A 17,495-nucleotide genomic window follows, 5' to 3' on the forward strand; every position below is an offset into this window, starting at 1 on the left:
TGGTATAACGTATTATTATTTTTTTTGTGTGTGTGTGCAAATTCCATGCAAAAGATAAATGCCAAATTAAAAGAAAAGAAAAAAACATTCAGTATAACAGTCTTTTCGGTTAATTAACCGTGACGTTGTTAAACGCAGTCAATCGAGAAATCGGTTAATCGCTGCATCCCTAGACATGAATGAGGGAAACGTGGAAATAAGTTAACTGGCCTAAGAAAAAGAGGCTTGTAATGGTATGGCGGACAGCAGTGTGAGTAAAATAATAGATGCCCCAGCCATGTTTAAGACCAAAGTCTAGAAAACCTGCACATAACCTTTTCACACTCATTTTGTTTCTATATTCAGACAGATATTATGATGCATCATTTTAGGATTGTCTAGCAATACATTGATCATCACAGGATTGCTGTATCGTGATATTATCGGAAACGTGAGCCATGTATTGTGTATCGTAAGATACCATGTGATTACCACCCCTAGTGTGACCACATACTTTTTTTTTTTTTTTTCAAACTGGTCGGCCCTAAAGGAATGGTCTTCAGAGTAATGACCTTAAATCCGGTTCGTTTTTTTTTTCTTCTATAGACTGTACTCACAAAGATATAACGATCAAGATAAACTTAATTCGCCGGAGTTGTCCTTTAATGGAAACTGAACTATGCTGAGAGCAATGTAAGCGTTTAAACTTCTCAAATTAATTTCTATGAAAGTTAAGCTTCCAAATGCATGAACTGATAGACTGAACTCGCGTTTTGAATGTATGCCGCGAGTGTGGTCGCGATTACCTCAGCTCTCATCACGAGAGCGCATCAGCTCATTTATGACGTTAAATGTAATCTGACTCCTGCAGCAAAACAACTAAATAACGACTTATATAGTGATGGGCCGATTTCAAAACAAAGCTTTGAACGATTACGATCAGCGTATCGATTCATGATTCAGATCGCCAAAGTCACGTGATTTCAACAGTTTAGCGGTTTGACAAGTTATTGACACGACACTGATTAATAACCGTTCAAAACTTTGTTTTGAAATCGGCCATCACTATACAAGTCGTTATTTAGTTTTTTGCACACAAAAGCTATTCTCGTCGCTTCATAAAATGATTGTAGAGCCACTGTAGTGAGATGGACTTTGTATCAACGTCTTTAGTGCCTTTATGGGTCTTGAGAGAGGAGATGACATTGGTGTCAATAAAGGCCTTTCTGAGCCATCGGATTTCAACAAAAATATCTTCATTTGTGTTGCGAAGATGAACGGAGGTCTTACGGGTGTCGAACGACATTAGAGCAAGTAATCAATGACAGAATTTTCAATTTTGGGTGAACTAACCCTTTAAAAGATTGAGCATAGTCTGAGATTGAGCTTAATCTTAATTAGAAAATGTAAATATTGAAAAACAATTCATGATCAATTCACAAATAAGTCACATTTCAAAAGTTAAAGTGTTACAAACAGTATTTCAAGAAGACTTAAGAGTAAAATATAAGTAATAAAACGTAAATAAATTGTATACGTAAAAAAAAAATCCTGTTACAGAAACACTGAAGACATTCTGTCAGAGTAAGTTAAATCACCGGTGTTTTAGTTTGGAGGATTTGCTGTGTTTGTTTGTGGTAAAGGCAGTGATCTGACATGATTGCGTGCTTGCTGAAGACAGCCTGTCTAAAGACACAGGGAAATCCTGATCCTGCCTGGATCTGTCAGCACTGTGGAGGATTACGCTCATCTGATCCAGCATGTCCAACATATGACAGAACTTTACTTTAAGCTTGTCTTAGTCGGATTTCCTCCTGCAGGAGAGATGTGTGTGCGGCTTTTTGGCATTTTGCATATGATTTTGCATATGACTTCAACTTTATACATGCTTGACTTTAAAGGTCCCGTTCTTCTAGATTCCATCTTTCAAACTTTAGTTAGGGTTTAATGTTGCTGTTAGAGCATAAATAATACCTGTAAAATTATAAAGCTCAAAGTTCAATGCCAAGCGAGATATTTTATTTAACAGAAGTTCCCTTTCAAAGCCTACAGTGAACGGCCGCTTTGGACTACAGCAGAAAGTGCAGGGATGTAATGACGTCACTAGAACCGTTTGTTGACTAACCCTCCGCCCACAAGAACACGCAAAATAGGGGGCGTGGTCTTGTTGCTCTCCCACGTGGAGAAGAGCGGGCATTCAGCGCTTGCATCTCCCCGTTATGGTAAGAGGCGGGACCTTTCCGGGCAAAGTGCGCTAAGCTGCTGTCCAATCACAACACGGGAAGTGCTGGCCCAATCAGAACTCGTTACGTGTTTCTGAAGGAGGGACTTCATAGAACAAGGAAATCCTCAGGCCGTTTTTAGGACAGAGGAAACCGCGCTGTACAGATAAGTAAATTGTGTGAAAAATCCTGTGTTTTTTTACACGCGAAACATGAACTCATGTTATATTGTACACTGTAAACATAATCAAAGCTTCGAAAACACGCGAAGAACAGGACCTTTAAAGGTATAGTTCAGTCATCATTTACTTTATGGAATGTAGAACAAAAAAACATATTAAAAAATATATCCTGGTCGCTCTATTCCACATAATGATATCTGAAGCTCCAAAATACTTCACCTACTGAAATGCGCATGCAAATAAACACCCACACGCACAAGCACAAGCACGCGCACACAAAACACACACACAGGTCAGGGGTGTGGTGTGTCAGGGAGCTCATTAAATTCTCAATACCCCGGTGAGAGAGTGCAGAGAAGTAGGCAGTCATGTTTTTCATCTCTTCCATCTTGTTTTTTTCTGTCATCCTTCAGTACACACACATTTTAATAGTTTTAAAGAGGGGTGTCACAGATGACACAGTCAGAGAGAAAGAACAAGAATTCCCTTTAAAACCCCATTAAAACAGTTGACAAGTACATTTTTCGTTTCTGTGTTGGCCCTGCAATCCCTGAAGAAAGCTATTTTTGATTTGATATGCCCCTGAATGCAAGATAAATAATCAAGATGTTTGTTCTCTTTTTCCAGAACAAAAACAATTGACAACAATTGTGTTTATCTGTTATACTTTTAAGTGAAATTTAAAGCTTTGAAGTACACTCAAAAGCTAATAGATATGGGCTAAACGATTTGATTTGATGGTGTCTGACGGTGTGCTGTGTATTCGTATTGTATCAAATACACTGAAACAAGTAATTTCTCAAAAGCTGCTTTGAAACAATATGCATTGTGAAAAGCGCCAAATACATTGGAATTGAACCGAATTGACTTGTGTTGCTCACCAGCAGTAGCAGCAGCACCATGTCCGCGTGATCGCAGGCGCAGGCCAGATGCAGGGCGGTCCAGAGGTCCTCATCCTGCAGGTTGACATTCAGTCCCTTATCTATCAAGATCTCCGCTGCGAACACATTGTCATGGCGGGCACACTGCAGAGACGAAAGCAAAAGAGGATATAGAAATGTAGCATTCCCAGTCACAGAGGAGCAATCTAAAAGAAATGAAAAAAATCTGATAAAAAGTTTTCATTAAGCAGCCAAGCTGTTTTTGAAGGGATAGTTCACACAAAAATGAAAATTAGCCCATGATTTCCTCACCCTCATCCTAGGTGTATTCTTCTGCGTTTGTCCCTGGAACTTACACTCTGCCTACGTCATACGCTCGAACGCCGTACAAGAGCGGAAGTTAGAGATTACAGTTTGTAAAATTTTAAATATGGATATTTGTCTTACACAAACCCATCGATTTGCTTCAGAAGGCCTTTATTAATCTGGAGCCACTGTGAACACTTATGATGGATAGATGCAGTTTAATGGACTTCAAAAAAGAAACAGCCATTCACTGCCATTATTAAGCTTAGAAGAGCCAGGATATTTTTTAGATATAAGTCTGATTGTATTCGCCTGAAAGAAGAATGTCATATACACTTAGGATGACTTGAGGATGAGTAAATCATGGGCTAAATTTCAATTTTGGGTTTCATTTTGTATCCCTTTAAGTGCGAGAATAATAAGAAATGTTGGTTGCACTTTATTTAATACATACACTTTCAGTGTTCATAGAAATCTACAAAAAGTACTGGGCATTACACTGCAAAAACTTTTTTTTTTTTAAACTTAAAATAAGCAAAATAATCTGCCAGTGGGATACACTGTGTAACTTTTTTAGTTTATACTTAACTAAAAACACTAAGTTCTTTCAAAAATATATGTGCTCATTAATGTATATTTACTTCTTTCAAGTTATAAAGTATTCTCGTAAGTTTATAATATGCCATTGAAAATACATACGGGTTAGGGGGTTCGAATGCCGGTCGCCATGTTGCCCCTCCATCTTGAAAGTACATTAGCCAAAGAGGGACATACCCATAAATTCAAGCTTCGCCTTTCGCGTTTTAACACTCGATGGCACCGTGTCGAATGTGAAGAGGGGGATTGCCATGTTAATCTTGGACTAAATCGGCCACCGTAGGAGTTAAAAAATGAAATCAGAATTGAGGAACAGAAACTATTATTCACTGGAGGGTCATATACCTTTTTACCGCTAGATTGGGGAAAATATCACACAGTGTAGCTTTAAAAACAAGTGTATAAAGTGTAAAGCAACTACATGAGGTAGATTTGGGGTTAGTACCTAGCTATTATCTAGTTGTTGCAATTAATAATAGTACATATTAGAAAGATTTCTGAAGGATCGTGTGACACTGAAGACTGGAGTAATGACTTTGCCATCACATAAATAAATTACATTTTAAAATAAATTAAATTAGAAAACAGTTTGCATTGTAACAATACAATTCAGATCAAATCAATGCAGCCTTGGTGAGGTTTTTAACGGCCCAACTTAAGGTTTTTAACGGCGGTGGTCTGTGCATTCAATCATTTCAAACGCTGCATAAAACAATTTTTGTAGTGGATCAAGTTATGTTATGAACTTCAACTTAGTTTACTCTGACACGTCCATGTGTAAAGCGGAGGAGAACCAGCCTGGTGTCATTCTTAATACATAGGTATCAATACGGAAAAAAATTCAGGGGCAAAGCATACATTTTTGTACATTCGGATAGAAGCTGAAACATACAATATGGCCGTATTATCAACATTTTGCCAAAAAAACTTTGAGAGCTTAAGTGAATGAGTGTTTCAACTCTTTTCAGATATATCGACTATGCATTTAAATGAGACATTTAAGGATTAAAAAGATTTGGCTCTTTTCATATTAGATAATTACATTACCTGCACAGAGGCGGAGGTTGATTTTGGTTAGAGGTGCAATAATCAAAATTGCAATTAAAAATTTAATTGCATATATTGCATTGGGTATGAATGGTTGATTTCATATGCTGCACCGTAAAAATGTATTTTTTTCTGTTTGAGTATCTCTGGCTCATAGACAGTGCCAAGACTTAATTAAACTGTATCCAATCACCACTGAAATTGGATTTGTTTCTGTTTAGCTGTACTATACCCTGGTGAACCATTTAAATGTATTTACCTCTCTATGGTCACAGAATTAACACAAAAAAAAATGGAGTCATCCATCTTGCTTGAGTGTAGTGCTCACACACTGGACCGGGTCTATTAAAGTCAGTGTCACTGAATGTTGCCAAATGTTTCCCAGAGTTACAATGAACCAACTAAAGGGAGTGTAGTGGAGCCTACCATTTAGTTGACAAGCAGGCATTCAACAGAACATATCAGTGTCGCATATAATCAGAAATTTATTAAGATCTTTAACCCTCCTAAACTTTCCAAACAAGGATCAAATATTGGCTGTCGGCAGTCATATTTGACTGGGAACAGTAAGATTATTCTTTTTTGTTATTGCTGTCGTTGTTTTTACATTGAGGCTGATAGTATATAGACCTTATTCAACAACTTTAAATAAAACATTGCTATCCCATTCACTTCCAATGGTTTACCCCAGGTGAGGCTATAAGCATGCCTTCTCCAATCTTAATTTAAAGTCGGAGCTTTTTATATTTTATATAAAAAGTTTTACATTTAGTATTATTTTATAATAATACTGTAAAATGAAGCATATGTAATACTTTGTAGAGGACCTCAGAGGTAAAGGAATAGAGTATTCAGACAATGCTTTAAAAAAGCAGATTGAATTTCTGCCGAGGACATCACAGTCAGAGTGTATGACAGCTTGAGAGGCAATGTACATGTAACTGAATTTGTCAGAGCTTGTCCTTATGTTCTTACCAGATGGAGCAGAGATCCTCCTGAGGAATTCACTGTGTTCAGGTCAGCTCCCTCCTTCAGCAGCCTCAGCACTGGAACAAAAGAAACACAAAGAGGGATGAATTATCTGCAAAAAGAACACTTTGTTAAATCTTAGTGACCCATTCTACCAGGGGTGCTTATATTGATCGTTATCCGAAAGTAAGAATTTTGACCAAATCCTATCAGTTAAATGGTTCATGATGGTTTTTAGAACAGTTACAGTACAGGCCAAAAGTTTGTACACATTACTATTTGTTTCTTCTGCTCATTAAGCCTGCATTTATTTGATTAAAAATACAGAAAAACATTTAATATTGTGATATATTACAATTTAAAATGGTTTTCAATTTATCATACTTTAAATGATCATTTATTTCTGTGATTCAAAGCTGAATTTTCAAAATCGTTAATCCAGTCTTCAGTGTCAGATGATCCTTCAGAAATCATTCTAATATGATGATTCATTTTCAAAGTTGGAAACAGTTCTGCTGCTTAATAGTTTTTCATAACCTGTGATACTTTTTATAATACTTTGATTAATAAAAATTAAAAAATAATTTAAAATTAAAAAAGAAGCAAATGTTTTGAAAATAGAAATCTTTTGTAACAACAATATACACTACTGCTCAGTAGTTTGGGTTCAGTCATTTTTCTTTCTTTATTTTTTTGAAATAAATCAATTATATTTAGCAAGGATGTTTTAAATTGATATAAAATAATAAAAATTGATAGTAAAGGAGATTTATATTATTAGAAAATATGTTTTTATTTGGAATAAATGCAGTTCTTTTGAACCTTTTATTCATCAAATATATTAGGCAGCAGAACTCTTTCCAACACTCATAATAAATCAGAATATGAGAATGATTTCTGAAGGATCATGTGACTATATTATTTATTTATTTATTTATTTTTATATATATATATATATATATATATATATATATATATATATATATATATATATATATATATATATATATATACACACACACACACACACACATATATACACATACATATCATACATATATACACATACATACATATATATATATACATATATATATATATATATATATGTATGTATGTATGTACGTATGTATGTATGTGTATATGTATATATGTATGTGTGTGTGTGTGTATATATATATATATATATATATATATATATATATATATATATATATATATATATATATATATATATATACACACACACATACATATATACATATATATACATATATACACACACACACACACACACATACACATACATACATACACATATATATATATATATTGCTCCCAGTTCCTGCCATGTAAACGCGGAAAAAAGTGAGTACTTCTGCCGTTTGATCTAGGAACTATGAAAAGGTGAAAAGTTGGGACACTTTACAAATGAATAAAAAAGGAATTAAATAATTTTTATATCTTATAAACTTATAATTTATTCACAATAGAATATAACATATCAAATGTTGAAAGTGAGACATTTTGAAATGCCATGTCAAATATTGGCTCATTTTGGATTTCATGAGAGCTACATATTCCAAAAAAGTTGGGATAGGTAGCAATAAGAGGCCAGAAAAGTTAAATGTACATATAAGGAACAGCTGGAGGACCAGTTTGCAAACGTATTAGGTCAATTGGCAACATGATTGGGTATAAAAAGAGCTTCTCAGAGTGGCAGTGTCTCTCAGAAGTCAAGATGGGCAGAGGATCACCAATTCCCCAAGTGCTGCAGCAAAAAATAGTGGAGCAATATCAGAAAGGAGTTTCTGGTGTTTTGTGTGCAGTCAGCTAATCAGTGTACAGGACAGTGTTCAACCAATTTAGTCGCCCCAAAAGGTGCTCCTAGTTCCTGCAATGCAAACACGGAAAAAAGCAGGTACTTCATTTGTTAGATCTAGAATGAAAATTTTCCTCCGGTGCGAAAGCCCCCATTCTTGACAGCACCAATGGAATGTCCGTTGTAGTCTCTATTGCATATTGACAGTTTGATCCTGCACTTCCTTCCGGCCTGAATTCAAGTGCACTACATCACTCAGGGTTAAGCCCCATTGACTTTAATTACTGAAGAACCCATCAGACACTTTATAATGATTCCCTCCAAAATGCTCCAAAAAGAGCATTCCTAGAATGGCATTTACTATAAAGAAGCACAGTGAAGAAGGGAAGCGACTCTATGTTGATTCCGACTAATGAAATATGAAAAATGTTGGTAGGCCTATTCCTGAGGGATTTTTCAGCTCCATAGCGTGACAACATACTAGTGTGGAATTGCGTCTCAAACATGCTCAGTGGGGAACAAATCTGCTTACACAGAGAAATGACAGAGGCATGACAGAAGCCCATATGATCTCAGCTGAGGTTTAAATCACTAAAGAGTGAAGAAAAGACAGATGTGCACGCAAAAACAGAAATGTTAGCATCAGCAGGTTAGCCTACTGAGGCTATCTGGCATGCACCCAGGCGTATCGAAAGAAATATCTATTCAACAGATCATTATGCCAGAAAGGAAGGCCTTTTAAACAAACGCACAAGGGGAAGAAGACTAAACGTATTGGAAGAATGATAACTAAGAACAAAAAGAATAACAACAATAACTTTATTAGTGTCCACAACAACGCACAATACCATTCTGTTTATTATAACTGTCTGCTGCAGTTAAGTCAAGATTGAGCTCTTTAAAGTTGAGTCTGATTGGCTATCTATATTTGTACCATTCATCAGCTGGAATAAAACATTTAAAAAAATTAAAAAGTGAGAATTGGTCCCTAAACCAAGTGTGTTACCGAAATCAGAACTATTAACTCGCAAGTAAAAAACTGTTATTTTTTGCAGATTATAGCACTTTAACGGTCAAAAACACAAATCTGATGTCAAAATTATGATCTTTAGGTGTCTCCTTTGTAAACACAATCAATTATACATACAGATGAGAAAGAAAATGTGTGTCGTGGCAGTAAAATGGATCTTGGGCACTAGCTCTTATAGAGATATATTAGTCTAATAATGTCTGACATTAAAACAAAAAAAGATTTTATTAAAGTTTTATTTGTAAGAAATCAGGATTAACAGCCTTGGCATTTAATCATACAGGACTAAAATTTAGTTCCTGTAGTATTTATGAATAATAGCGTTAGACCTAAGACCTAGTTTTTTCAGTTTAATTCAAATATTGAAATCAAGCTTCCTTGGGTTTTGTAAACTGTTAAGCAACTCCCTATTACTCCCTTGTAAAAACAGAAATACAAGGAGTGAGCAAACATTAAGGTGAGATTTAAAAAAAATAAAAATACAACTCCCTCAAATGAAAATAAGTAAAATAAATAATCAACCCCATAAGATTCACCTTTTTGGATTGTCCTTTTATTGTAAAACACAACTTAAGCAGTGTCAAGTGGATCTACGTAACTGCGTTATACGGACAAAAGAAATTCAAGTAAAGCTGACAAAATTTATTTGACTAAATACAATCCATTTGAATTTGTCACTGTTACATAATATTTATATGTGCAGTTTACTTACTAACGATATGTTAAAATATGTTAAAAGTTTATGTTAGGTGACACATTTCAAGTAATGCTTGACAGATTTAATTTACCTTATTAAATTAACTATTTGCACTACAAGTGCAAGTGAACAACTATAAAATAACATGCATATAATAAGAAACAACATGCAAAAATAAATAATTGGACAAAATATATTATATTGAGGGCCTAAACACAGGGACCCCTCTTCTGCAAAATGGTAACAATAAAATAACAAAAACTACTCTAAATGTCCAACATAACTGATTAAACACTAACATAACCTAACAACATATTTCTCTTTACTGAAAAACACAAAAGTCATAAGTCAAATGCAAAATAGCACTTTAATTCCTACATTTATTCTCCTAATACAGTCCCTTGCAAAGCATGCTGGGAACAGATCCACTGTCCAGTAGGTTCGTTTCACTCAGCAATGTTAAGTTGACTGAACAAACACTTAAGGTGTCAATACTCATTTTTAGTAGAAACAACTAAGTACATTTAAGTTCATGTAGTTACATGAGTTTTTTTAAGTAATGTGAACAAGGATGAAAGTGAAAGTTTTTTTTCTCTCTTTTGTGTGTGTGGTTTGGAAGTTGAAACAATACGGCGAGTAAATGAATATGGTTACACTTTAGTTGAAGGTGTTCTTGTTACAGTGTAATTAAACAATACATACTGCGAAATATCTTAACATGGTTTAGGTTTGGTTGCTAGTAATTTAATTTACTGTCATTACCATAATAAGTACAAGTACAGGTAACAAGGACACTGTTCTTCATTCACTTGACAGCTGTGACTGAGCAGTACAAGCGCATTGACTGTGGCAAGTGTTTTCTCAAACGCTAGTGTGATGGATGGCTCGGAGGCTGAACGAGTGAATCTCACAGATCACTCAGCAATCCCCATCAGGAAATTGAACACTGCTTTGGATTGCACGGAGCTGCCAACACAGGAAAATAAAAATGAATGAAGATCCCAGAGAGGAAATGAGGCAGGGTATAAGGCTTGTAAAGGACACTGTCTGATGTGCGCCAAAGCAATCCAGGGCTATTCAGTCATAAAAGGGTTGCTATGCAATGTGGCAGATTAGCTTGATGCAGCAAAGAAGCAAATTTTGTCAATTACCATAACACAATGACGGCCGTGCATCTTAATTGCGTGAGCCTACGCCACTGCAAAACATTCAATCAATGCTAATCAAACCAACCTGCCAGTCTCAAGTCTTGCCAGCTCTTTGAGAGGATGAGCTAAGACAGATCAATAGGTCTTAAACTAGGTTATAAATCTGTACCTGGACACATAAATTCACTATTTGCTAGGACAGAGTGAAGATTAAATAGTGATGATTATGAAATGATCGAACTGGTTATACACCCCTACCCAAGCTTTAATATTATGAACCACACAGGACTGGTTTTCACCTCAAACAGATGTGCTTGCGGATGACCCTGGAGGTTGAGTGTTTATTCAAACTACTTATGCATGAGAACATGCCCACTTGAAGTAGCGGTGGGGAGGTAGAGCAGTTCACGCTAATACTACAGTCTACACTCATTCATATTTATGAAGTGTTGTTATAGCAATCTGACTCAGCGAAATGTGTTGCTGGCTTGTTTGTCAAACCCGAAAACGCTGAATGCTGCAAACATCTGCGTGACCTCCATTATGTTTTGCACAAGGAACTAACTAAAAAAACAAAACAAAACGTCAGCTTTAGCAAGGTGTACTACCCTCGTGCCATTGTAGCAAACTCAAAAAAGTTCGATAATTAGGAGAAAACAAACACGCGTGCAACTACAACAAGCAAATACAATTACAGCTGAAAAGGCTACTTGATGGAATCACGTAGTGCGCGGAAGAACTAATTTGCTTCTAACACAGAAACATCAGTCCAATCAACTTCAATCAATGCTGTTCACATAGAATCCGAGTCAGACGCTCAGACCCATTATGAATCAACTTGTCCAATCTGCAGTCATTAGCAGTCAGGGCGCTTAATTAATTTCCCAAGTCTCTTTGCTCTAATGAGCACCAGAAAAGTCCCTCTCATACCCAGGGCAAATTCTTCATCATGTTTCCATTACTCTTGGGTAGATGTTTTCACTTTTCCGTGTGTTCAGGGCAGTTTGTGTAGCTAAAGGGATGGAAGTAGCACCCCTTTGAGAAAAAAACTCAATTAATATATTAATGCAGCAATATTTATTATGTCATCAGATTCGGGAACATTGCACCTGCTTTTTTTTAGAATATTATATGGTGTTCGGGTATTAAAAGGGATAGTTCTGCAAACATTCTGTCCATTTGGAATGTACTATTTGATATTTTTTCTTATACAATTTTGCATAAGGTAATTCACAAGCTCCATATGCAATAAGCATATGAATCATACTAGGGTTAAGGATTATCGTATATTTAGGTTAGGGTTTCGTTTAGGTTTAGTTGCTAGTAATTATGCATAATTTACTTTAATTAAAGGGATTTATTTTCAAATTAAATGTTGATATCTTTTAGATTACCTCATGGGCATCCGAGATGTAGGAGTATTTGTTTCCCCAGTAGTTTCAATTTTGATCATTTTAGGTCAAACCGTTCTTGTCTGTGCCTCACATAATGCAGGTCTATGGTCACCACCTCAAAGAGCATACACAGAGAAGTCCAAATTAAAGAATCCCCCATCGTAAGTACACACTGATGGCCTAAGACACGAAACGAGCGGTTTGTGTGAGAAAACGAACAGTATTTATATCGTTTTTACCTCTTGTACACCACTACGTCCGACTGAACAGAGGGCGCACGTGCGTGTTTCCTGTGGTGTACAAGAGGTAAAAATGATATAAATACAGTTCGTTTTCTCACACAAACCGCTCGTTTCGTGTCTTAGGCCATCAGTGTGTACTTACGATGGGGGATTGTTTAATTTGGACTTCTCTGTGTATGCTCTTTAAGGTGGTGACCATAGACCTGCATTATGTGAGGCACAAAAAAAAAAAAAAAAAAAAAAACTCTTTCCCCCTCTATTTCTCCTTTCTTCTTTCCTTTTCTGGTCTTTGCAACTCTGAGCAGTGTACAAATCTTGGTATTTAGGGCACTTTTTGTGTTTCGTTGCCTCTTCTTGACGGATCGCTTCCTGTTCTCCTGAGTTGTAAGTCGCTTTGGATAAAAGCGTCTGCTAAATGCATAAATGTAAATGTAAATATAGGCACAGACAAGAACGGTTTGACCTAAAATGTAAAAAATTGAAACTACTGGGTAAACAAATACTCCTACATCTCGGATGCCCATGAGGTAAGCTAAAACATATCACAATTTAATTTCAAAGTGAACTATCCCTTTAATCACGCGTAACAAGTGCTATTAGCTCCTGGTTCTGATAGAAAGGTGTCAGCTGATAACAGTGCATCTCAGTTTGTTGCCTACGGGGCTGCTTAGCCACAGACCATTAAGGGTGCCCATGCTTACCCCTGTCCACCACAAAATCGCCAACAGTGGGCATGTGAGCATTAGAACTGGACCACGGAGTAATGGAAAAAGGTGGCCTGGTCTGATAAATCATGTTTTCTTTTACATCACGTGAATGGCCGTGCGTGTGTGTCACTTACCTGGGAAACACATGGGATCAGGATGCACTATGGGAAGAAGGCAAAGCCGGCGGAGGCAGTGTGATTAATGTACAGATTAATGTTTCACTTTAGATCTTGCTTGATAGCCGTAGTCACCATTCACTTTCACAGTTAGAAAAGAACAGCTCTAAATAACTTCTTTGGTGTTCAACGGAATATACAATGGTCTGTTTCCTTTTGGGGTGAACTGTTCCTTTAAGAAGCCGTTTAGCAATTGGCATGGATGATACATTTAGCAATGATAGTGCTTAATGTTTGCATGAGCCCAAGTCTGTAATTTACAAAATGGACCACTTAACCATGGAGAAAATGAGTTAACTCTGTGTGGTCTTTAGAGGACCAGACATTCTGCTGACTGCAAAGAGAGAAAACAACCTGTGCATGTTAACATGGCACTGTGGAGTCTGATGAGCACATCTGTTAGATGGTCCGGCTGCAGGCATTAGAGGAAATGCCAGAGACCACCCGCCTGTGGGTCAGGCCTCTTTACTGACCGCGACTAAACAGAGGTCAGCACTTAGCAAATAAGGTGTCTTTGCACACATGTTGTGCCACTGTACCTGCTCAAAACTGATTATTACTGGTGGAACCAATTTTGACTCATTTGGGTCAAATCCACCATAAAGCCTAACATAATGTTATCATTGCTGAACATTTACAGGACTCAAATGGACCAGACACAGATGGTCTAATATTTCACACCAGCAATTCTGGAATGAAACTGGACCTCCTTGAAAATATCCAAACATTTCGACACTCCGGTTTATTGGAATGTGCTCCGTTGGCACTTGTCTGATAAGGCTAATATGTGTTTTCCTCTGCGCGGTTAATAATTTGCTGCATTTCTTGTGACTTGATGTCGGGCGCAAGAGTGGGCGAAATTCAACCTGTCACGGGAAAATGGGAAAACAGCTGTTGGAACCATATGTGGCGTTTCCATGGAAACCAGGCATGGGGAAAGGAGAGGACGAGAGAGGAAAAGGCAAGATAGTAGGAGACGAGAAATTAAAAGATAAGGAATATGGTTAATACATAAAAACTATTGCTATTTTTGGATGCCACTGACTGTCACATTTGATGAGCTCTTAAATCTACAGTATATATTTTGACATATAAATAACCCATGTATATGGTGATTTTATATATATATATATATATATATGTATATATATATATATATATATATATATATATATATATGTATATATATATATATATATATATATATATATATATATATATATATATATATAATATAAAAATAAAACTTAATTTTCAGCATTATTACCCCAGTCTTGAGTGCCACATGATCAGTGTTGCCACAGTTACTTTGAAAAAGTAATCTGATTACTGATTACTGATTACTCCTTTAAAAAGTAACTTAGTTACTTTACAGATTACTTGATTTTAAAAGTAACTAAGTTAGATTACAAGTTACTTTATTAGTTACATTCAGCAGTTGCCGACAACACCGCTGCCGCCTCAAAATAGAAATGACAACCGTTTTTGGCAACACACTTTATTGTATTTATGCCCGAGACTGACGGTCCCGACTTTTTTACGCCCCCTTTTTTAGGCTTCTCCTTCGTTTTATATTTATTTTAATAATTAAAATGAACAATGAGATGTGCTGGTGGAAACAACATGAGACCATGATAGCTTGCGCCACTGTCAAGATATGGCTCGCGCAGGGTTAAAGAGTCCGTATCTTCAGCACAGCTGCTAGAGTTATGGCCTTTTTACAACTGGTTCCTTCATTCGTTTTCTCTGACCAGGTATCTATCTGATTGCGAAATGACCAGGAGTGGGCCTAAATGCCTTCCGAGAGTCTTTCCAGACGTATTTAATTCCGATCACTCAAACAAACCAATTCAGAAGGTGCATGAAAGCATTTCAAACTAAACCGGACAAATGTAAATATATCTGGTTGTTTAAACCACATGTGTAAATTTTACTCCTGGCAAATAATTAAAAAATAAATGTGTGAGAGCGTGTTATGTTGTAGTCAGATAGATATGACGGTGCAACTGCAACACCGCTGCAGATGAGTAAAGCAAGCCAACGCATATGGCCGTAAATGAAACTTTAAAATAAGTCACACAAAACACAATCATCTTTAATATAAAATAATGAGACTAATGATCTTACCAGTGCTTAGGTCGCTCTCTCTCTCATATTGTGATCATTGAATTTAAAATGAGCTGCTGAATAAAATGCTGGAATCTTTTGCTTTGATGTGAACTCCGTTAAATGAGCATACCGCGGGAATTGAAGATCGGATTTATATTAATTTTGCTGAAGTGTAAGGTAGGCTATAAGACAACCTGCCTGTACTTTTTTTTTTTGTTTGTTTAGATTGTGTAGCCCGTTTCGGGTTTTTTGAGCACCGTTGCGAGCATGTTGTGAGCAGTAGGCTAATCTATCAGCTGCCTCAGCTCGTCAGAAATGCCTTTGTGGTGGTATAATAACTAGCCTACTTTGTTTTTAATGTCAAAGTAGTTATATTTCGTTTCGTTTATTTTTTAAGTTCATTTAGAAAAATGTTTGGAGCAATTTTTGTTTGTTAAATTAAAGTTTTAATTTTTTTATGTGACGACCCAGTGAGTTAACCGCATGTTTAATAGCCTAGTCTCTCAAACCAACTCTTGAATTGTCTTGCCTATATAAACTTTAATTTAACAAACAAAATTAGGATAATAAAAAACGAAACGAAAAATAACTACTTTGACATTAAAAACAAAACTGAACTATTTTAATGGCTGCAACAATGTAAAAAATAAAATAAATAAATAAAAAACACGGCTCCAGCCCTCGGGCTGAGAACTTTGATAAGCTGTCGGTTTTTACAAAGGAAAATGACTAAAATAGTAACTCACAGTGACTTGGATAAGTAACTTTAATCTGATTACTGGTTTGGAAATAGTAACGCGTTAGATTACTCGTTACTGGAAAAAAGTAGTCAGATTAGAGTAACGCGTTACTATGTAACGCGTTACTGGCATCACTGCACATGATCCTTCTGAAATAATGCCAATATGCTAATTGCTGCTCAAGAAACATGTATCATCATCATCATCATCATCATCATCTGTGGAAACCATTTTTTCTGGATTTTCCCCCCAGAATTCTGTGAATAGAAAGTAGAAATAAACAGAACTACTTAATTTAACTTCAACTACCAAATCAACCGCTGCGCTAAAACAAGGGCTTGAAACTTTTTCGGATTTGTGTGACTTTAAAATAAATTGGAGAAACACATATGGGCAATAGTATGTTTATTATGGCCAATCAGCATGCAAGCTTGTGAAGACTCGCCCATCGAAATTCTACCACAGAAGTGGTCACAGGATTGTAAACACAAATCTGCCTCACTTTACCGTTTGTGATCAGATCACCTGAAATGGAAACCCAAGAGAGGATAGGGCAGAGCATACAGGACTAAAGTGTACGGTCATGTGAGACTTGTTGGTCTGTGTATGTGTACGAGAGTGAGTGTGAGTTTGAGATATGGTGGACTTTGTCGCCAAGGATATTTTCCCAGATAAACAAACAAATCCTTTAGAACACTGCTTCTATTGTTCTTTGAACTCTTCAGTTAAATCAAATCCACTGCAGGACTGTAATGAAGTGCATGAGTGTATCTTGCATAACACACTACAACAGTGCATTATGCTCGGCAGCAGGATACAGGTGTCATCCATTAGCAATAATATAATAGGCAAGGGGAGCCAGCCATCTAGGCAGTGTGGACGGGCCTAGACAAATGTTAATGTATAATACTAATGGGGGAGGGGGGTTGGAGTAGAGAAGTGCACACAACAAATTGATGTCTCTAGAGGTCTGAATTCAATCAGTGGCACCACAATCAGACATATTGAGTCATTCAGATAGCGTGTATACAACCATTTGAAACACATTAGCTCAGCGTCAAAACCTAGCAAGTTGCACTGCTGTCTGGTGTCTAGATAGATGGTGTCATCTTAGACAGCAAACTGAAAAGGAACTTCATAAGTAACATTTTATATGCTGTAGGCAGAGCTCTTCGTCTGAAACAACTCACAAATGAGTTTGGTGTTAGCATGTTGCTAAGCTAACAGCTCAGTACACTCAGGGCCAG

The 17,495-nt window shown here is 36.5% G+C and overlaps 1 protein-coding gene across 5 annotated transcripts in view; it reads right to left on the reverse strand.

The window, feature by feature from the left end:
* myo16 (myosin XVI) overlaps positions 1–17,495 on the reverse strand; it is a 278,734-nt gene that overhangs the window by 174,971 nt on the left and 86,268 nt on the right. For all 5 annotated transcript variants that reach the window (XM_067443432.1, XM_067443430.1, XM_067443429.1 and 2 more), the window contains exons 3-4: positions 6,190–6,260; positions 3,265–3,408 (exon numbers count right to left, since the gene is read on the reverse strand). In XM_067443432.1, coding sequence (XP_067299533.1) covers positions 3,265–3,408; positions 6,190–6,260 — 215 coding nt within the window. The remainder of the gene's footprint in view (positions 1–3,264; positions 3,409–6,189; positions 6,261–17,495) is intronic.

This window comes from Pseudorasbora parva, chromosome 5, assembly GCF_024679245.1.
Source record: "Pseudorasbora parva isolate DD20220531a chromosome 5, ASM2467924v1, whole genome shotgun sequence".
Taxonomy (NCBI): domain Eukaryota; kingdom Metazoa; phylum Chordata; class Actinopteri; order Cypriniformes; family Gobionidae; genus Pseudorasbora; species Pseudorasbora parva.